Here is a 23,455-nt window from a genome sequence, read left to right as displayed (position 1 = left end):
CAAAACACCCTATATCTGCCACTCTATCATCAAACACATTCAACAAACCTTCAAAATACTCACTTCATCTCCTTTTCAAATCACCACAACTTGTTATCATCTCCCCATTTGCCCCTTCACTGAAGTTCCCATTTGCTCCCCTGTCTTACGTACTTTATTTACCTCCTTCCAAAACATCTTTTTATTCTCCCTAAAATTTGATGATACTCTCTCACCCCAACTCTTATTTGCCTTCTTTTTTACCTCTTGAACCTTTCTCTTGTCCTCCTGCTTCTTTCTTTTATACATCCCCCACTCATTTGCATTATTTCTCTGCAAAAATTCTCTATCTATCTACCTATATCTCTGATGCATGTTCCCTCGTGGAACACCCATCAAAGGGGAGGCCATAGCAAGAGTCTCCATTTTTCCCTGTCCCTACATCCTTACATTCCTCTCTCACATACACTATTCCATTTCCCTCCTTCAACTATTCCTCCCCTGTACTCTCTCAAGTCATAGGTGATCTCATACCAACCCCTTTGATCCTATCATACACTTTCCTTGTAGACTTCCAATCTTGCATTCTTTCCACATGCCCCAACCATCTTAGAGTACTATGTTTCATCCACTCTATCTATCTATATCTATGATGTCTGTTCCCACATGGGACTCCCTCAAGGGGGTGGCCACAGCAATACAGTGTCCATGACTAGTAAACTCCAGTACTGCTTCTTAGCCTTTAGTGTCTCACCCTTAACAGGCCACTAGCAGAGGGCAAGTCTAGCGCAGTGCTTGCAGAGGCTCACTTAGGGATCCTATTGACTACTGCTCCAGCCTAAATGTTCCTTTCTACTCATTCTGTCTATTGCTCCTACCATTTTGCCAAAAGGCATGGCTAGCCCATAGCGCTTATGGCAAAAAAATCTAGAGTTACGAAGAATGAGCTGTGTGAGTTGAGTGTTGTCAAGTGCTACATATGACAAGGAGAGATTGCATGTTTGTGGACAGAATGCCAGTAGTCCACCTGTGAGTGAGGTAGAAAGAAAAGACAGCTACCTGAGTCAGAGGAATGCAACTTGACAACCAATAAAGTGCTGGCTCACCCAGCAGCTGTCACTAATCCTCCCAATAACAGGCAGGCAGCACTGGTAACAAACCTGGTTGTTCGTTGTACCAACTCCTACTACTACCATGTTAAGACCAACAATAACCATGAAAATGAGAACTGCCTTACCTTAAATACATAATTGGGTTTGGAATATTTGGAGCCTTATCTTCAAAAGGTTCTATAATCACTACAAAACCTTGCATGTATGTAGAAACCAGAGTAGCAAAATGAGAGACTGCAATTAGAGGAGAGAGTTCACTGACATCCGTCAATTCTAAGGAACGGACAATTGAGGCCAGACGTTCTGAGCAGAACCTAAAAATATAAGAAGTTAAATATGATACACAAATATATCTATGAATAAACTGATAGTCATATGGAATCCACATTAAATACTTTTCAAAATAGTATAATCAAAACAATTCTAAATCATTAATGCAAAGTTACCCACAAGAATACTGAAAATACATTTTGGTACAGAACATCATCTACATTTCTGTTGTTTTCCATGTTAGTAAGGTTGTGCCAAGAACAAACAAAGAAAGATCACATCTGCTCACATCCAGTCTCTAGCTGTCATGAGTGATGCACCAAAACTACTGTTCCCTATCCAAAACCAGGCACCACAGACCTTTCCATGGTTACCCCAGACACTTTACATGCTCTGGCTAGTAGCTAAGTCCACAGGCAGCACATCAACCCCAGTATACCACACTGTTCTAATTCACTCAATTCAATGCATGCCTTTCACCCTCAATCATGATCAGAACCCAATCGCTCAAAATCTTTTTCACTCCATCCTTCCATCTCTTATATGGTCTCCCTGATCTCCATGTTCCTCCACTTATGACACATGTATCCTCTCTCTCAACCTTCCTTTACTCATTCTCTCCATTTCAGCACATCCTCTTCAGCTCTCTCAACTACACTCTATTTCCATACATCTCTCTTACACTTTCATTATTAACTCTTGTCAAATCATCTCACAACACATATTGTCCTCTTTATTCATTTATTTATTTTGCTTTCTCGCTGTCTCCCGCATTAGCGAGGTAGAGCAAGGAAACAGACGAAAGAATGGCCCAACCCACCCACATACACATGTACATACATACACATCCACACATGTAATATATACATACCTATACATCTCAACATATATATATATATATATATATATATATATATATATATATATATATATATATATATATATATGCATGGGGTGTTCAGTGTTGTAAATGGAAATGGTGAAGAGCTTGTAGATTTATGTGCTGAAAAAGGACTGATGATTGGGAATACCTGGTTTAAAAAGCGAGATATACATAAGTATACTTATGTAAGTAGGAGAGATGGCCAGAGAGCGTTATTGGATTACGTGTTAATTGACAGGCGTGCGAAAGAGAGACTTTTGGATGTCAATGTGCTGAGAGGTGCAACTGGAGGGATGTCTGATCATTATCTTGTGGAGGCTAAGGTGAAGATTAGTATGGGTTTTCAGAAAAGAAGAGTGAATGTTGGGGTGAAGAAGGTGGTGAGAGTAAGTGAGCTTGGGAAGGAGACCTGTGTGAAGAAGTATCAGGAGAGACTGTGTACAGAATGGAAAAAGGTGAGAACAATGGAAGTAAGGGGAGTGGGGGAGGAATGGGATGTATTTAGGGAATCAGTGATGGATTGCGCAAAAGATGCTTGTGGCATGAGAAGAGTGGGAGGTGGGCTGTTTAGAAAGGGTAGTGAGTGGTGGGATGAAGAAGTAAGAGTATTAGTGAAAGAGAAGAGAGAGGCATTTGGACAATTTTTGCAGGGAAAAAATGCAATTGAGTGGGAGAAGTATAAAAGAAAGAGACAGGAGGTCAAGAGAAAGGTGCAAGAGGTGAAAAAAAGGGCAAATGAGAGTTGGGGTGAGAGACTATCAGTAAATTTTAGGGAGAATAAAAAGATGTTCTGGAAGGAGGTAAATAGGGTGCGTAAGACAAGGGAGCAAATGGGAACTTCAGTGAAGGGCGTAAATGGGGAGGTGATAACAAGTAGTGGTGATGTGAGAAGGAGATGGAATGAGTATTTTGAAGGTTTGTTGAATGTGTCTGATGACAGAGTAGCAGATATAGGGTGTTTGGGTCGAGGTGGTGTGCAAAGTGAGAGGGTTAGGGAAAATGATTTGGTAAACAGAGAAGAGGTAGTAAAAGCTTTGCGGAAGATGAAAGCCGGCAAGGCAGCAGGTTGGATGGTATTGCAGTGGAATTTATTAAAAAAGGGGTGACTGTATTGTTGACTGGTTGGTAAGGTTATTTAATGTATGTATGACTCATGGTGAGGTGCCTGAGGATTGGCGGAATGCGTGCATAGTGCCATTGTACAAAGGCAAAGGAGTGCTCAAATTACAGAGGTATAAGTTTGTTGAGTATTCCTGGTAAATTATATGGGAGGGTATTGATTGAAAGGGTGAAGGCATGTACAGAGCATCAGATTGGGGAAGAGCAGTGTGGTTTCAGAAGTGGTAGAGGATGTGTGGATCAGGTGTTTGCTTTGAAGAATGTATGTGAGAAATACTTAGAAAAGCAAATGGATTTGTATGTAGCATTTATGGATCTGGAGAAGGCATATGATAGAGTTGATAGAGATGCTCTGTGAAGGTATTAAGAATATATGGTGTGGGAGGCAAGTTGTTAGAAGCAGTGAATTTTTACACAAAATGTCTATGAAAAAAGGATAGCATATGGAATCCCATTAATATTTTCAAATGTTATAACTTCAAATTTTAATTCTTTATGTAGGGTCCAAAGAATAGAACATAATGAGTGGCAAGAAATCATCTACAATTCTGTGTTTCAGTATAAGTTGTTCCCAAGAACAAACGAAGGAAGTCAACAATGCTCACACACAGCTGTCTAGCTGTCATGGAGTGATGACCAAAAAAATGTTGATCAAAACACAGGCTCACAGACGTCCATTGAGTTCACCAGACACTTAGAATGCTCTGATGTAAACTGAGGAAGTAAGGTAGCACTCACCATGATCCACACTGTTCACATTCAACGAATCATCATATGGCGTAGGCGACCAATTGACTTCAGAACAATGATCGAAAATCTTTTCACTCCATCCATTCATTTTAAGGTCCTGATCTCCATGTTCCTCCACTTGATGACATGATCCTCTGCTCTAACATTCTTTGACACAGTCATTCTTCTATTAAGCAATTTTTTTTTTTTTTTCATACTATTCGCCATTTCCCGCGATAGCGAGGTAGCGTTAAGAACAGAGGACTGGGCCTTTGAGGGAATACCCTCACCTGGCCCCCTTCTCTGTTCCTTCTTTTGGAAAATTAAAATAAAAAAATGAGAGGGGAGGATTTCCAGCCCCCCGCTCCCTTCCCTTTTAGTCGCCTTCTACGACACGCAGGGAATACGTGGGAAGTATTCTTTCTCCCCTATCCCCCTATATATATATATATATATATATAAATATATATATATATATACACACACACACACAGACATATACATATGCACATAACTCATACTGTCTGCCTTTATTCATTCCTATCGCCACCCTGCCACACATGAAAATAACCACCCCCTCCCCCCAAATGTGCAGGAGGTAGCACTAGGAAAAGACAACATTCAGTCTCTATATGTCATGTAATAATGCACCGAAACCAGAGCTCCCTTTCCACATCCAGACCCCACAAAACTTTCCATGGTTTACCCCAGATGCTTCACATGCCCTGGTTCAATCCATTGACAGCACGTTGACCTCGGTATACCACATCGTTCCAATTCTCTCTATTCCTTGCACGCCTTTCACCCTCCTGCATGTTCAGGCCCCGATCACTCAAAATCTTTTTCACTCCATCTTTCCACCTCCAATTTGGTCTCCCACTTCTCCTCGTTCCCTCTGCCTCTGAAACATATATCCTCTTGGTCAATCTTTCCTCACTCATTCTCTCCATGTGACCAAACCATTTCAACACACCCTCTTCTGCTCTCTCAACCACACTATTTTTATTACCACACATCTCTCTTACCCTATTATCACTTAATCAAACCACCTCACAACACATATTGTCCTCAAGCATCTCATTTCCAGCACATCCACCCTCCTCTGCACAACTCTATCCATAGCCCATGCCTCACAACCATATAACATTGTTGGAACCACTATTCCTTCAAACATACCCATTTTTGCTTTCTGAGATAATGTTCTCGACTTCCATACATTCTTCAATGCTCCCAGAACTTTCGCCCCCTCCCCCACCCAATGATTCACTTCCGCTTCCATGGTTCCATCAACTGCCAAATCCACTCCCAGATATCTAAAATACTTCACTTCCTCCATCTTTTTCCATTCAAACTTACCTCCCAATTCACTTGTCCCTCAACCCTACTCTACCTAATAACCTTGCTCTTATTCACATTTACTCCCAACTTTCTTCTTTTACACACTTTACCAAACTCAGTCACCAGCTTCTGAAGTTTCTCACCCGCATCACCCACCAGCGCTGTATCATCAGCGAACAACAACTGACTCACTTCCCAAGCTCTCTCATCCCCAACAGACTTCATACTTGCCCCTCTTTCCAAAACTCTTGCATTCACCTCCATAACAACCCCATCCATAAACAAATTAAACGACAATGGAGACATCACACGCCCCTGCCACCAAACTACAATCACTGAGAACCAATCACTTTCCTCTCTTTCTACACGTACACGTGCCTTACATCCTAAATAAAAACTTTTCACTGTTTCTAACAACTTGCTTCCCACACCATATATTCTTAATACCTTCCACAGAGCATCTCTATCAACTCTATCATATGCCTTCTCCAGATCCATAAATGCTACATACAAATCCATTTGCTTTTCTAAGTATTTCTCACATACATTCTTCAAAGCAAACACCTGATCCACACATCCTCTACCACTTCTGAAACCACACTGCTCTTCCCCAATCTGATGCTCTGTATATGCCTTCACCCTCTCAATCAATACCCTCCCATATAATTTACCAGGAATACTCAACAAACTTATACCTCTGTAACTTGAGCACTCACTTTTATCCCCTTTGCCTTTGTACAATGGCACTATGCAAGAATTCTGCCAATCCTCAGGCACCTAACCATGAGTCATACATATATTAAATAACCTTACCAACCAGTCAACAATACAGTCATCCCTTTTTTAATAAATTCCACTGCAATACCATCCAAACCCGTTGCCTTGCCGGCTTTCATCTTCCAAAAAGCTTTTACTACCTCTTCTCTGTTTATTAAATCATTTCCCTAACCCTCTCACTTTGCACACCACCTCGACCAAAACACCCTATATCTGCCACTCTATCATCAAACACATTCAACAAACCTTCAAAATACTCACTCCATCTCTTTCTCACATCACCACTACTTGTTATCACCTCCCCATTAGCCCCCTTCACTGAAGTTCCCATTTGCTCCTTTGTTTTATGCACTTTATTTACCTCCTTCCAAAACATCTTTTTTTTTTTTTTTTTTTTTTTTTTTTTTTTTTTTTTCTTTGTCGCTGTCTCCCGCGTTTGCGAGGTAGCGCAAGGAAACAGACGAAAGAAATGGCCCAACCCACCCCCACACACATGTATATACATACGTCCACACACGCAAATATACATACCTACACAGCTTTCCATGCTTTACCCCAGACGCTTCACATGCCTTGATTCAATCCACTGACAGCACGTCAACCCCGATATACCACATCGCTCCAATTCACTCTATTCCTTGCCCTCCTTTCACCCTCCTGCATGTTCAGGCCCCGATCACACAAAATCTTTTTCACTCCATCTTTCCACCTCCAATTTGAACTCCCTCTTCTCCTCGTTCCCTCCACCTCCGACACATATATCCTCTTGGTCAATCTTTCCTCACTCATTCTCTCCATGTGCCCAAAGCATTTCAAAACACCCTCTTCTGCTCTCTCAACCACGCTCTTTTTAATTCCACACATCTCTCTTACCCTTACGTTACTTACTCGATCAAACCATCTCACACCACACATTGTCCTCAAACATCTCATTTCCAGCACATCCATCCTCCTGCGCACAACTCTATCCATAGCCCACGCCTCGCAACCATACAACATTGTTGGAACCACTATTCCTTCAAACATAACCATTTTTGCTTTCCGAGATAATGTTCTCGACTTCCACACATTCTTCAAGGCTCCCAGAATTTTCGCCCCCTCCCCCACCCTATGTTCCACTTCCGCTTCCATGGTTCCATCCACTGCCAGATCCACTCCCAGATATCTAAAACACTTCACTTCCTCCAGTTTTTCTCCATTCAAACTCACCTCCCAATTGACTTGACACTCAACCCTACTGTACCTAATAACCTTGCTCTTATTCACATTTACTCTTAACTTTCTTCTTTCACACACTTTACCAAACTCAGTCACCAGCTTCTGCAGTTTCTCACATGAATCAGCCACCAGCGCTGTATCATCAGCGAACAACAACTGACTCACTTCCCAAGCTCTCTCATCCCCAACAGACTTCATACTTGCCCCTCTTTCCAAAACTCTTGCATTCACCTCCCTAACAACCCCATCCATAAACAAATTAAACAACCATGGAGACATCATAAACCCCTGCCGCAAACCTACATTCACTGAGAACCAATCACTTTCCTCTCTTCCTACACGTACACATGTCTTACATCCTCGATAAAAACTTTTCACTGCTTCTAACAACTTGCCTCCCACACCATATATTCTTAATACCTTCCACAGAGCATCTCTATCAACTCTATCATATGCCTTCTCCAGATCCATAAATGCTACATACAAATCCATTTGCTTTTCTAAGTATTTCTCACACACATTCTTCAAAGCAAACACCTGATCCACACATCCTCTACCACTTCTGAAACCACACATCTTTTTATTATCCCTAAAATCTGATGATACTCTCTCACCTCAACTCTCATTTGCCCTCTTTTTCACCTATTCCACCTTTCTCTTGACCTCCTGCCTCTTTCTTTTATACATCTCCCACTCATTTGCATTATTTCCCTGCAAAAATCATCCAAATACCTCTCTCTTCCCTTTCACTAATAATCTTACTTCTTCATCCCACCACTCACTACCCTTTCTAATCTGCTCACCTTCCATGCTTCTCATGCCACACGCATCTTTTGCGTAAGCCCTCACTGCTTCCCTAAATACATCCTATTCCTCCCCTATTCCCCTTACGTCCTTTGTTCGCACCTTTTTCCATTCTGTACTCAGTCTCTCCTGGTACTTCCTCACACAAGTCACCTTCCCAAGCTCACTTACTCTCACCACTCTTTTCACCCCAACATTCTCTCTTCTTTTCTGAAAACCTCTACAAATCTTCACCTTAGCCTCCACAAGATAATGATCAGACATCCCTCCAGTTGCACCTCTCAGCACATTAAAATCCAAAAGTCTCTCCTGCGCGCCTATCAATTAACACGTAATCCAATAATGCTCTCTGATCATCCCTCTTACTTACATACGTATACTTATGTATATCTCTCTTTCTAAACCAGGTATTCCCAATCACCAGTCCTTTTTCAGCACATAAATCTACAAGCTCTTCACCATTTCCATATACAACACTGAACACCCCATGTACACCAATTATTCCCTCAACTGCCACATTACTCACCTTTGCATTCAAATCACCCATCACTATAACCCGGTCTCATGCATCAAAACTACTAATACACTCACTCAGCTGCTACCAAAACACTTGCCTCTCATGATATTTCTTCTCATGCCCAGGTGCATATGCACCAATAATCACCCATCTCTCTCCATCCACTTCCAGTTTCACCCATATCAATCTAGAGTTTACTTTCTTACACTCTATCACATACTCCCACCACTCCAGTTTCAGTAGTGCTACTCCTTCGCTTACTCTTGTCCTCTAAGTAACCCCTGACTTTACTCCATAGACTTTCCCAAACCACTCTTCCCCTTTACCCTTGAGCTTCATTTCACTCAGAGCCAAAACATCCAGGTTCCTTTCCTCAAACATACTACCTACCTTTCCTTTTTTCTCATCTTGTCCTCTTTATCTATCTATCTATCTATATCTTTGCCACCTGTTCCCACTTGAAACTCCCTCAAAGGGGTGGCCACAGCAATAGTCTCCAAAACTTCTGAATGCCAGTACCGTTTCTCAGTCTTTAGTGCCTCACCCTTAACAGGCCACTGGCAGAGGGCAACCCTAGTGCAGTGTCTGAGAGGCTCCTACAGACTACTTCTACCTAATCCTCCCACTTAATGTTCCTACCAACTACTTCTACCTAATATTTTTACCCAATACTCCTGTCTAAATGTTCCTAACTAATTCTTCTATCTACTGCTCCTAACATTTTGCTAAAAGGCAGGGTGGCACATAATGCTCACCACAAGAAAATCTAGAGTTATGAAGAATGAACTGTGTGAGTTAAGTCTTGTCAAGTGTTATGTATGATAAGTACAGACTATATGTTTGTGGACAGAATGCTAATAGTTTGCATGTCGATGAAGCAAAAAGAAAAGACAGCAGCTTGGGTTAGAGGAATCCAGCTTAACAACCACTAAAGTGTTGGCTCACTATGCAGGCATCATGAACCTACCCAATATCCATGAGGGTAGTACTGGTAATATAAACTCCCTGGTCATTAGCTGCCTACCAACTGCTACCTATAAGTGTCTTCAAACATTTCATTTCCAACACATTCACCCTCCTCCACACAGCCTTATCTACAGCCCATGCCTCACATCTATGTAATATTGTTGGGACTACTATACCTTCAAACATATCCATTTCTGCTCTCCCAAATAACGTTCTCACTTTCCATACATTCTTAAGTGCTTTCAGAATATTAATTTCCTCATGCACCCTTTGACTTACCTCCGCTACCAAGCATCAATTCGCTGCAAAGTACACTCCCACATATCTAAAACATTTCACTTCCTCCACGTTTTCTCCATCCAAACTCGCACCTAACTAACCTGTCCCTAAATGCTGCTAACCTAACCTAAACTCAACTTCCTCCTTTCTCACACTCTTCCAAGCTCAGTCACCAAATTCAGCATTTTTTCACTCGAATGTGCCTTCAGTGATGTATCATCAGCAAACAACAAATGACTTGCTTCCCAGGCCCTCTCCTTATCCCTTACTGACTTCATACTCGTCCCTTTCTCCAAGACTTTCGCATTTACTTCCCTCAACCCTTACCCATAAACGAATTAAACAAACATGATGACGCCAAACATCCTGGCTGGTGACCAAACTTAATTTGGAACCATTCAGTCTCCTCTCTTCCTACTCATACACAGACCTTACAACCTTGATAATAACTTCTCACTCCTTCTAGCAGCTTTCCTCTCACACCGTATATTCTTAAGACCTTCCACAAGGCATCTCTATTAACCCTATCATATGCTTTCTCCAGATCCATAAATGTCACATGAAATTCCATATGTTTCTCTTAGTATTTCTCAAACACTTTCCTTGAAATAAACATCTGATCCACATTTCCTTTACCAATTCTGAAACCATGCTTCTCCCCATCTTACTGCTCTGTACACGCCTCCTCCCTATCAATCACTACCTTCACATAAAACCTACCAGGTGCACTTAAACTGATACCTCTGTAGTTTGAACACATACCCTTCTCCCCCATGCCTTTATACAATGGCCCTATATATGCATTCTGCCAATCCTTAGGCACCTCGTCAAGATCCATTCATACATCAAAAATCCTAAATAACCAATTAACAACAGTCACCCCCTTTCTTAATATATATCAATTGTAATACCATCTACTCTAGCTCCCATGCCACATTTCATCCTAAGTAAGGCTTACACCTTTTCTCTTTTCACTGATACACTCTCCTTGACTCCCTCGCTTCGCATATTACCCACAACTAAACAACCTACATCTGCCACTCTAGCATCAAACACATTGAAAAGTCCTTCAAAATACTCCTCTTCACTTCATCACTATCTGTTATCACTTCCCCCTTTGCCTCCTTCATCAATGTTGCTATTTGTTCTCTTGTTTTTTGCACATTACTAACTTCCTTCCAAAACATCTTTTTGTGTTCCCTGAAGTTCACTAGTAATCGTTCACCCCAACTCTCATTTCCCCTCTTTTTCAACCCCTGCACCTTTCTACTGATCTCCTGCCACTTTCTCTTATAAATCCCCCAATCATTTGCACTCCTCCTTTGTAAGCACTGCCCAAATGCCTCTCTTTAGTCTTTCACTAGCAACTATACATTATCATTATCATCCTACCACTCACTACCCTTTCTAATCTGCCCACCTCCCACCTTAATGCATGCCTTATGCATCTCTTACACATGCCAGCAATGCTTTCCTAAATACCTCCAATTCCTTGGCCACTCCCCTTGCTTCATATACTCTCACCTTTTGCCATTCTACATTTAATCTCTCCCAATATTTCTTGACAAAATTCCCTTTCCCAAGCTCACTTACTCTCTCAATTCCTTTCTTATCGACATTGTTTCCTCTTAAAATGTCTACAAATCTTCAACCTCACCTCCACAAGATTGTGATCAGACATCCCACAAACTGCACCTCTCAGCACATTTACAGCCAAAAGTCCCTCTTTTACACCCATAATCAACTGATGATAGAGTGGCAGATATAGGGTGTTTTGGTCGAGGTGGTGTGCAAAGTGAGAGGGTTAGGGAAAATGATTTGGTAAACAGAGAAGAGGTAGTAAAAGCTTTGCGGAAGATGAAAGCCTGCAAGGCAGCAGGTTTGGATGGTATTGCAGTGGAATTCATTAAAAAAGGGGTTGACTGTATTATTGACTGGTTGGTAAGGTTATTTAATGTATGTATGACTCATGGTGAGGTGCCTGAGGATTGGCGGAATGCGTGCATAGTGCCATTGTACAAAGACAAAGGGGATAAGAGTGAGTGCTCAAATTACAGAGGTATAAGTTTGTTGAGTATTCCTGGTAAATTACATGGGAGGGTATTGATAGAGAGGGTGAAGGCATGTACAGAGCATCAGATTGGGGAAGAGCAGTGTGGTTTCAGAAGTGGTAGAGGATGTGTGGATCAGGTGTTTGCTTTGAAGAATGTATGTGAGAAATACTTAGAAAAGCAAATGGATTTGTATGTAGCATTTATGGATCTGGAGAAGGCATATGATAGAGTTGATAGAGATGCTCTGTGGAAGGTATTAAGAATATATGGTGTGGGAGGAAAGTTGTTAGAAGCAGTGAAAAGTTTTTATCGAGGATGTAAGGCATGTGTACGTGTAGGAAGAGAGGAAAGTGATTGGTTCTCAGTGAAAGTAGGTTTGCGGCAGGGGTGTGTGATGTCTCCATGGTTGTTTAATTTGTTTATGGATGGGGTTGTTAGGGAGGTGAATGCAAGAGTTTTGGAAAGAGGGGCAAGTATGAAGTCTGTTGGGGATGAGAGAGCTTGGGAAGTGAGTCAGTTGTTGTTCGCTGATGATACAGCGCTGGTGGCTGATTCATGTGAGAAACTGCAGAAGCTGGTGACTCAGTTTGGTAAAGTGTGTGAAAGAAGAAAGTTAAGAGTAAATGTGAATAAGAGCAAGGTTATTAGGTACAGTACGGTTGAGGGTCAAGTCAATTGGGAGGTAAGTTTGAATGGAGAAAAACTGGAGGAAGTAAAGTGGTTTAGATACCTGGGAGTGGATCTGGCAGCAGATGGAACCATGGAAGCGGAAGTGGATCATAGGGTGGGGGAGGGGGCGAAAATTCTGGGAGCCTTGAAGAATGTGTGGAAGTCGAGAACATTATCTCGGAAAGCAAAAATGGGTATGTTTGAAGGAATAGTGGTTCCAACAATGTTGTATGGTTGCGAGGCGTGGGCTATGGATAGAGTTGTGCGCAGGAGGATGGATGTGCTGGAAATGAGATGTTTGAGGACAATGTGTGGTGTGAGGTGGTTTGATCGAGTAAGTAATGTAAGGGTAAGAGAGATGTGTGGAAATAAAAAGAGCATGGTTGAGAGAGCAGAAGAGGGTGTTTTGAAATGGTTTGGGCACATGGAGAGAATGAGTGAGGAAAGATTGACCAAGAGGATATATGTGTCGGAGGTGGAGGGAACGAGGAGAAGTGGGAGACCAAATTGGTGGTGGAAAGATGGAGTGAAAAAGATTTTGTGTGATCGGGGCCTGAACATGCAGGAGGATGAAAGGAGGGCAAGGAATAGAGTGAATTGGATCGATGTGGTATACCGGGGTTGACGTGCTGTCAGTGGATTGAATCAGGGCATGTGAAGCGTCTGGGGTAAACCATTGAAAGCTGTGTAGGTATGTATATTTGCGTGTGTGGGCGTATGTATATACATGTGTATGGGGGTGGGTTGGGCCATTTCTTTCATCTGTTTCCTTGTGCTACCTCGCAAACGCGGGAGACAGCGACAAAGCAAAAAAAAAAAAAAAAAAAAAAAATCAATTAATGTGTAATCCAATAATGCCTGCTAACTGTTTCTCCTACTCACATAAGTATATTTGAGAATATCCCTCTCTCTAAACCAGGTATTCCTAGTAACTAGTCCTTTTCCAGCACACAGCTCCAAAAGCTGTTCAACATTTCCTTTTGCAATACTGAATACCCCATGTTATTCACTTTTGCATTCAAATCATCCATCAATAACACCCAGTATCTTACATCAAAACTGCTTACACACTCACTCAGCTGCTCCCAAAACAACTTGCCTCTCATGACCTTTCTTCGCATGGCAAAGTGCATAAGCACTAATAATCACCTATCTCTAGTCATCCACCTTCATTTCTACCCACATCAGGATAGAACTTACTTTCTCACACTTTCACACACTCCTATAACTCCTGCTTCAGGAGTAGCACTACTCCTCCCTTAGCTCTTGTTTTCTCACTAACCCCTGTCCTTATTAAGACTTTTCCAAACCATTCTTCCCCTTTACCCTTGAGCTATGTTTCACTCAGAGCAAGAACATCCAAGTTTCTTTCCTCAAATATACTATCTATCTCTCCACTCTTCTCATCTTAGTTATATCCACACACATTTAGACACCCCAGCCTGAGCCTTCAAGGAGGATGAGCACTCTCTGCTTGGCTCCTTCTTCAGACCCCCACTTGTGCCCCTTTTAGTTGCCTTCTATGATATGCAAAGAATATAATATGGAGGTAGAATTCTTTCTCCCCTACCCTAGGGGATAGGAAAGAAATGTTTTTTTGGAATTTTCTTCAATATCATGTACAATACATATTCTGTAGTTTTTTACCAAGATGCATCAATTCAAATGAATGGTGCAATTTAAGGGTTAAAAACTCTAAGAATAATTTTTTGAGTTAACATTGAGTGAAAAGTACTTCAGCTTTAAAAATGGAAAGCACAGAAAATAGGAGTGCTTAACACTATAAAAAAATGAAGTTCATACTTATACATCTTTACATTTGGTGTAAATGTGCTGAGTAAGAAACCATCCTATTTTAAGAGACACTTAGGTGATTTTTATTGATTATCATTTATCTATTTTGCTTTGTCGCTGTCTCCCGCGTTAGCGAGGTAGCGCAAGGAAACAGACAGAAGAATGGCCCAACCCACCCACATACACATGTATATACATACACGTCCACACACGCAAATATACATACCTATACATCTCAACGTATACATATATATATATATACACACACAGACATATACATATATACACATGTACATAATTCATACTGTCTGCCTTTATTCATTCTCATCGCCACCCCGCCAAACATGACATAACAACCACCTCCCCCAGCATGTGCACGAGGTAGCGGTGGGAAAAGACAACAAAGGCCACATTCGTTCACACTCAGTCTCTAGCTGTCATGTAATAATGCACCGAAACCACAGCTCCCTTTCCACATCCAGGCCCCACACAACTTTCCATGGTTTACCCCAGACGCTTCACATGCCCTGGTTCAATCCATTGACAGCACGTCGACCCCAGTATACCACATAGTTCCAATTCACTCTATTCCTTGCACGTCTTTCACCCTCCTGCATGTTCAGGCCCCAATCACTCAAAATCTTTTTCACTCCATCTTTCCACCTCCAATTTGGTCTCCCACTTCTCCTCATTCCCTCCACCTCTGACACATATATCCTCTTGGTCAATCTTTCCTCACTCATTCTCTCCATGTGACCAAACCATTTCAAAACACCCTCTTCTGCTCTCTTAAACACACTCTTTTTATTACCACACATCTCTCTCACCCTTTCATTACTTACTTGATCAAACCACCTCACACCACATATTGTCCTCAAACATCTCATTTCCAGCACATCCACCCTCCTCCACACAACTCTATCCATAGCCCACGCCTCGCAACCATATAACGTTGTTGGAACCACTATTCCTTCAAACATAGCCATTTTTGCTTTCCAAGATAATGTTCTCGACTTCCACACGTTTTTCTACGCTCCCAGAATTTTCGCCCCCTCCCCACCCTATGATTCACTTCGGCTTCCATGGTTCCATCTGCTGCCAAATCCACTCCCAGATATCTAAAACACTTTACTTCCTCCAGTTTTTCTCCATTCAAACTTACCTCCCAACTGACTTGTCCCTCAACCCTGCTGTACCTAATAACCTTGCTGTTATTCACATTTACTCTCAACTTTCTTCTTTCACACACTTTACCAAACTCAGTCACCAGCTTCTGCAGTTTCTCACACGAATCGGCCAACAGCACAGTATCATCAGCGAACAACAACTGACTCACTTCCCAAGCTCTCTCATCCACAACAGACTGCACACTTGCCCCTCTTTCCAAAACTCTTGCATTCACCTCCCTAACAAACCCATCCATAAACAAATTAAACAACCATGGAGACATCACACACCCCTGCCCCAAACCTACATTCAATGAGAACCAATCACTTTCCTCTCTTTCTACACATACACATGCCTTACATCCTCAATAAAAACTTTTCACTGCTTCTAACAACTTGCCTCCCACACTATACATTCTTAATACCTTCCACAGAGCATCCCTATCAACTCTATCATATGCCTTCTCCAGATCCATAAATGCTACATACAAATCCAATTGCTTTTCTAAGTATTTCTCACATACATTCTTCAAAGCAAACACCTGATCCACACATCCTCTACCACTTCTGAAACCACACTGCTCTTCCCCAATCTGATGCTCCGTACATGCCTTCAACCTCTCACTCAATACCCTTCTATATAATTTCCCAGGAATACTCAACAAACTTATACCTCTGAAATTTGAGCATTCACTTTTATCCCCTTTGCCTTTGTACAATGGCACTATGAAAGCATTCTGCTAATCCTCAGGCACCTCACCATGACCCATACATACATTAAATAACCTTACCAACCAGTCAACAATACAGTCACCCCTTTTTTTAATAAATTCCACTGCAATACCATCTAAACCCGCTGCCTTGCTGGCTTTCATCTTCCGCAAAGCTTTTACTACCTCTTTTCTGTTTACCAAATCATTTTCCCTAACCCTCTCACTTTGCACACCACCTCGACCAAAACGCCCTATATCTGCCACTCTATCATTAAACACATTCAACAAACCTTCAAAATTCTCACTCCATCTCCTTCTCACATCAACACTACTTGTTATCACCTTCCCATTAGCCCCCTTCACTGATGTTCCCATTTGTTCCCTTGTCTTACGCACTTTATTTACCTCCTTCCAAAACATCTTTTTATTCCCCCTAAAATTTAATGATACTCTCTCACCCCAACTCTCATTTGCCCTCTTTTTTACCTCTTGCACCTTTCTCTTGACCTCCTGCCTCTGTCTTTTATACATCTCCCACTCATTTGCATTATTTCCCTGCAAAAATTGTCCAAATGCCTCTCTCTTCTCATGCCACAAGCATGTTTTGCGCAAGCCATCACTGATTCCCTAAATACATCCCATTCCTCCCCCACTCCTCTTACCTCCTTTGTTCTCACCTTTTTCCATTCTGTACTCAGTCTTGCCTGGTACTTCCTCACACAAGTCTCCTTCCCAAGCTCACTTACTCTCACCACTCTTTTCACCCCAACATTTTCTCTTCTTTTCTGAAAACCTTGACAAATCTTCACCTTAGCCTCCACAAGATAATGATCAGACATCCCTCTAGTTGCACCTCTCAGCATATTAACATCCAAAAGTCTCTGTTTTGCACGCCTATCAATTAACATGTAATCCAATAACACTCTCTGACTATCTCTCCTACTTACATACGTATACTTATGTATATCTCTCTTTTTGAACCAGGTATTCCCAATCACCAGTCCTTTTTCAGCAAATAAATCTACAAGCTCTTCACCATTCCTGTTTACAACAATGAACACCCCATGTACACCAATTATTCCCTCAACTGCCACATTACTCACCTTCGCATTCAAATCACCCTTCACTATAACCCAGTCTCGTGCATCAAAACTACTAACACACTGACTCGGCTGCTCCCAAAACACTTGCCTCTCATGATCTTTCTTCTCATTTATGTTTAATGTAAGTGTAACCAACTTGTATATCCTTTCTACAACCACAGTTATCATCTTTTAAAGGACCAGTATCTTTCCTCATTTCAGGCTTAATCTATTTTATGTCTATTGTGCTGCACAAAACTACATTTCCAGAAAGCGAAGGAATCATTTGCAACATGCAGGTTGCAGTACTTGACATAAATGTCATCATAATCAATTATTACTGAGCTTTTAGGACCTTTGGTGTACTGTACTCTTCTGGGATGCTGTGCTAATAGGGGTTGAAAACCCATATCTTTGGTTAATGTAAAAACAGCAATCTCTGTGGAGTATAAGAGCTTCAGTACACCGTATGTCACAGTGAAGTTAACTTTGCCAAAAAAAGAGAACAATTACTGAGGGAAAGAGCAATTAACTCAATCTGGCAATGACTGTGCTTCAAGGTCCTAGTTTATATCCAAAGAATCTTAAACCTCCATATTTTCAGGTTTCCAAATCTTCACAGGCTAACATCTAATATTTTCTGGTTTCCTCTGCAAGAACCTATGTGTTTCAAGAAATCAAAATGACCAACACTCAGTTACACTGGCATCTACAGAAAAAAAATTAATTCAACTGTACCTTAAAGGTTTGCGATCAATGAAGGCCCGGTTTCTAAGATCTTTCAGTATACCTGCTGGGGATTCCTGGACTGCATGTGTGACAGTCAAGCGCATTTTCATGTAGTCAAGTAAACGGCGCATGAAAGACACAAAGAAATCTGCTGTTCTTATATTTCCCGGTATATTTTCTGGAAGTCAGAAAACAGTAAGTGAGACATTTCATATAAACCTTATGTTTACATATATTTGTAATTTTTCTCTTGGTTTCCTGTACTCATTGTCTTAACTTACTATTGTGCCTTCTGCAAAACACCTGCCTATACTCTCCTTTATACCTCCTTAACATTTGATATCCTGCTCACAAAAGTATTTATTCATTTACTCATTCATATCTATCATACTTTGTCGCTGTCTCCCACGTTAGCAAGGTGGTGCAAGGAAAGAGACGAAATAATGGCCCAACCCAACTACATACACATGTATATACATAAACGCTCACACAATCACATATACATACCTATACATTTCAACATATATATACACAGACATATACATATATACATATGCACATATTTATACATGCTGCTTTCATTCATTCCTGCTGCCACCCCACCACACATGAAATGGCACCACCCCTCCCCCGCATGTACGCAAGGTAGTGCTAGGAAAAGACGACAAAGGCCACTTTCATTTACAGTCAGTCTCTAGCTGTCATGTGTAATTCACCAAAACCACAGCTCCATTTCCACATCCAGGCCCCACAAAACTTTCCATGGTTTACCCCAGATGCTTCGTATGCCCGGGTTCAATCCATCAATAGCACATCCACGCTGGTATACCACATCGTTCCAATTCACTCTATTCCTTGCATGCATTTCACTTTCCTGTATCTTCAAGCCCCAATTGCCCAAAATCTTTTTCACTCCATCCTTCCACCTCCAATTTGGTCTCCCACTTCTTGTTCCCTCCACCTCTGACACATATATCCTCTTTATCAATCTTTCCTCACTCATTCTCTCTATGTGTTCAAGCCATTTCAATACAACTTCTTCTGCTCTCTCAACCACACTCTTTCTATTACCACATATCTCTCTTACCCTTTCAGTACTTACTCAATCAAGCCACCTCACACTACATAATGTCCTTAACATCTCATTTCCAACACATCCACCATCATCCAGACAACCCTATCTATAGCCCATGCCTCACAACCATATAACACTGTTGGAACCACTTTTCCTTCAAACACACCCATTTTTGCTCTCCGAGATAATGTTCTCTACTTCCACACATTTTTCAACGCTCCTAGAACCTTCGCCCCATCCCCCGCCCTGTGACTCACTTCTGCTTCCATGGTTCCATTCACAGCCAAATCCACTCCTAGATATCTAAAACACTTCACTTCCTCCAGTCTTTCTCCATTCAAACTTACCTCCTCATTGACTTGTCCCTCAACCCCACTGAACCTAATAACCTTGCTCTTATTCACATTTACTCTCAGCTTTCTTCTTTCACACACTTTACCAAACTCAGTCACCATCTTCTGCGGTTTCTCACCCGAATCAGCCACCAGCACTGTGTCATCAGTGAACAACAACTGACTCACTTCCCAAGTCCTCTCATCCACAACAGACAGCATACTTGCCCCTCTCTCCAAAACTCTTGCATTCACCTCGCTAAAAACCCCATCCATAAACAAATTAAACAACCATGGAGACATCAAGCACCCCTGCAGCAAACCAACATTCACTGGGAACCAATCATTTTCCTCTCTTCCTACTTGTACACATGCCTTACATCCTCAATAAAATCTTTTCACTGCTTCAAGCAGCTTACCTCCCACACCGTATACTCTTAATACCTTCCACAGAGCATCTCTATCAACTCTATCATATGCCTTCTCGAGATCCATAAATGCTACATACAAATCCATCTGTTTTTCTAAATATATTTCACATACATTCTTCAAAGCAAACACCTGATCCACACATCCTCAACCACTTCTGAAATCACACTGCCCTTCCCCAATCTGATGCTCTGTACATGCTTTCACCCTCTCAATCAATACCCTCCCATATAATTTCCCAGGAATACTCAACAAATTTATACCTCTGTAATTTGAACACTCACCTTTATCCCCTTTGCCTTTGTACAATGGCACTGTGCATGCATTCTGCCAATCATCAGGCACTTCACCATGAACCATATATACAGTGAATATCCTAACCAACCAGTCAACAACAGTCACCCCCTTTTTTAATAAACTCCACTGCAATACCATCCAAACCCGCCACCTTGCCGGATTTCATCTTCCGCAAAGCTTTCATTACCTCTTCTGTGTTTACCAAATCATTCTCCCTGACCCTCACACTTTGCACACCACCTCAACCAAAACACACTATATCTGATACTCTATCATCAAACACATTCAACAAATCTTCAAAATACTCACTCCGCCTCCCTCTCACTTCACCACTACTTGTTATTACCTCCCCATTTGCCCCCTTCACCAATGCACCCATTTATTCTCTTGTCTTATGCACTTTATTTACCTCCTTCCAAAGCATCTTTTTATTCTCCCTGAAATTTAATGATACTCTCTCAACCCAACTCTCATTTGCCCTCTTTTTCACCTCTTGCACCTCTCTTTTGACCTCTTGACTCTTTCTATTATACACCTCCCATGACTCTTTCTATTATACATCTCTGTCATTTGCACTATTTCCCTGCAAAAGTCATCCAAATGCCACTCTCTTCTCTCTCACTAACAATCTTACTTCTTCATCCCACCACTCACTACCCTTTCTAATCAACCCACCTCCCACCTTTCTAATGCCATAAGCATTTGTTGCACAAGCCATCACTGCTTCCCTAAAAACATCCCATTCCACACCCACTCCCCTTACGTCATTTGCTCTCACCTTATTCCATTCTGCACTCAATCTCCCCTGGTACTTCCTCACACAAGTCTCCTTTCCAAGCTCACTTACTCTCATCACTCTCTTTACCCCAACATTCTCTCTTCTTTTCTGAAAACCTCTACAAATCTTCACCTTCACCTCCACAAGATAATGATCAGACATCCCTCCAGTTGCCCCTCTCAGCACATAAACATCCAAAAGTCTCTCTTTCACGTGCCTGTCAAGTAACATGTAATCCAATAATGCTCTCTAGCCATCCCTTCTACTTACATACATATACTTATGTATATCTCTCTTTATAAACCAGTTATTCCCCATCACCAGTCCTATTTCGGCACACAAATCTACAAGCTCTTCACCATTTCCATTTGCACCACTGAACACCCCATGTACACCAATTATACCCTCAACTGCCACATTACTCTCCTTTGCATTCAAATCACCCATCACTATAACCCAGTCTCATGCATCAAAGCTGCTAACACACTCACTCAGCTGCTCCCAAAACACTTGCCTCTCATGATCTTTCTTCTCATGACCAGGTGCATAGGCAACAATAATCACCCATCTCTCTCCATCCACTTTCAGTTTTACCCATATCAATCTAGAGTTTACTTTCTTACACTCTATCACATACTCCCACAACTCCTGCTTCAGGGGCAGTGCTACTCCTTCCCTTGCTCTTGTCCTCTCACCAACCCCTGACTTTACTCCTAAGACATTCCCAAACCACTTTTCCCCTTAACCCTTGAGTTTCGTTTCACTCAGAGCCAAAACATCCATGTTCCTTTCCTCAAACATACTACCTATCTCTCCTTTTTTCTCATCTTGGTTACATCCACACACATTCAGAAACCCCAATGTGAGCCACTGAGGAGGATGAGCACTCCCCGCATGACTCCTTCTTCTGTTTCCCCTTTCAGAAAATTAAAATACAAGGAGAGGAGGGTTTCTAGCCCCCCGCTCCCGTCCCCATTAGTCACCTTTTATGACACGTAGGGAATGCGTGGGAAGTACATTTGATCGCCATTTCCCGCATAAGCAAGGTAGCGCCAGGAAACTGACGAAGAAAGACCCATTCACTCATAATCACACATACATATACACAAACACACATGTACACAAAAATATATATATACATACACATACACATATGAACACATTCACACCCACTCCCCTTCATCCACTTCTGGCGCCAAACTGCCCCACGAGAAAAAGCATCACTACCCCCTGCGTCAGTGAGGTACCACCAGGAAACAGATGAAGAAAGGCCACATCCGTTCACACTTATTCTCCAGCTGTCATGTGCAATGCACTGAAACTAAAGTATCCTATCTACATTCAGGCCCCACAGAGATTTTTATGGCTTACCCTGGACATTTCATATGCTCTGGTTCAGTCCACTGACAGTATGTTGATCCCAGTATACCACATCATTCCAATTCACTCTATTCCATGTACACTTTTGACCCTCCTGCAAGTTCAGGCCCCAATCACTCAGAATCTTTTCCTCTCCATCCTTCCACCTCTGATCACAAAAGTATTGAAGCTAATACCATTCTCTGCAATAAAAGTGAAACTAAATCTTCTTTGTCAGAACTGGTTTCCATTTACCACCACTCTGAATTTTCTGTTGATCAGAAACTCTTTCATCCACTTTCTAAGTTTTCCATTAACATTTTGTTTCACCACTTTCTCTAATAACACTCCATGGCTTAGGTGAAATGAGATGTTTGCTTGACCTACTTGTGGATCAGTTTTTAGAGGAGTTTCACCAATGATGATAGCCTGCTGTAAATTGGTTTTTTGAGGTTTTGATTGGATTGCGAGTCAGTAAAACTGTGCAAAGCTTGCAAATAGTTCATGCAAATCTGAAGGATAAACATTTTTGCTCTGTTAATGTCAAATGCAATCCTCCAGGATCCTACACAACCAGCTCAGTAACCTAACCAACAAAAATTTCATCCTAAGTGACCCTGTTCTCTCAATGCATGAATATCCAGAAATATCAAATAAATACAAAAAACTAAGAGGCATGGACATTATTTCTGAAGGATAAATCCTCTGAGTCTTGTGGAGAATTTTCTGTATTCTGTCGTGGTTTCCATTCTCATGTAAGGGAAAATCAAAGGAGAAAATCTAGGCAAGCTGAATTCATTATGGAGTACTGTCCATGGTAGTACTACAAGAATCCTATATCTCACTGTGCTTAAGAACACATGAGGCCAAGGAATCGCCTTGGTCATGTCAACAAACCCTGTGTGCTTTTTCTGAAATAAAGCCTCAACAAGTAGATGGTTATTCAGGTGACTGGTTATGTAAAAGATAAACAAGTAAATTTAATGC

General features: G+C 41.5%; 1 protein-coding gene across 3 annotated transcripts in view; it reads right to left on the bottom strand.

The window, feature by feature from the left end:
* Xpd (general transcription and DNA repair factor IIH helicase subunit Xpd) overlaps positions 1 to 23,455 on the bottom strand; it is a 213,631-nt gene that overhangs the window by 100,451 nt on the left and 89,725 nt on the right. For all 3 annotated transcript variants that reach the window (XM_071667819.1, XM_071667817.1, XM_071667818.1), the window contains exons 9-10: positions 18,208 to 18,376; positions 1,217 to 1,405 (exon numbers count right to left, since the gene is read on the bottom strand). In XM_071667819.1, coding sequence (XP_071523920.1) covers positions 1,217 to 1,405; positions 18,208 to 18,376 — 358 coding nt within the window. The remainder of the gene's footprint in view (positions 1 to 1,216; positions 1,406 to 18,207; positions 18,377 to 23,455) is intronic.

Source organism: Panulirus ornatus, chromosome 12 (genome assembly GCF_036320965.1).
Source record: "Panulirus ornatus isolate Po-2019 chromosome 12, ASM3632096v1, whole genome shotgun sequence".
Lineage (NCBI taxonomy): Eukaryota > Metazoa > Arthropoda > Malacostraca > Decapoda > Palinuridae > Panulirus > Panulirus ornatus.
This window is presented reverse-complemented; position numbering and strand designations above follow the sequence as displayed.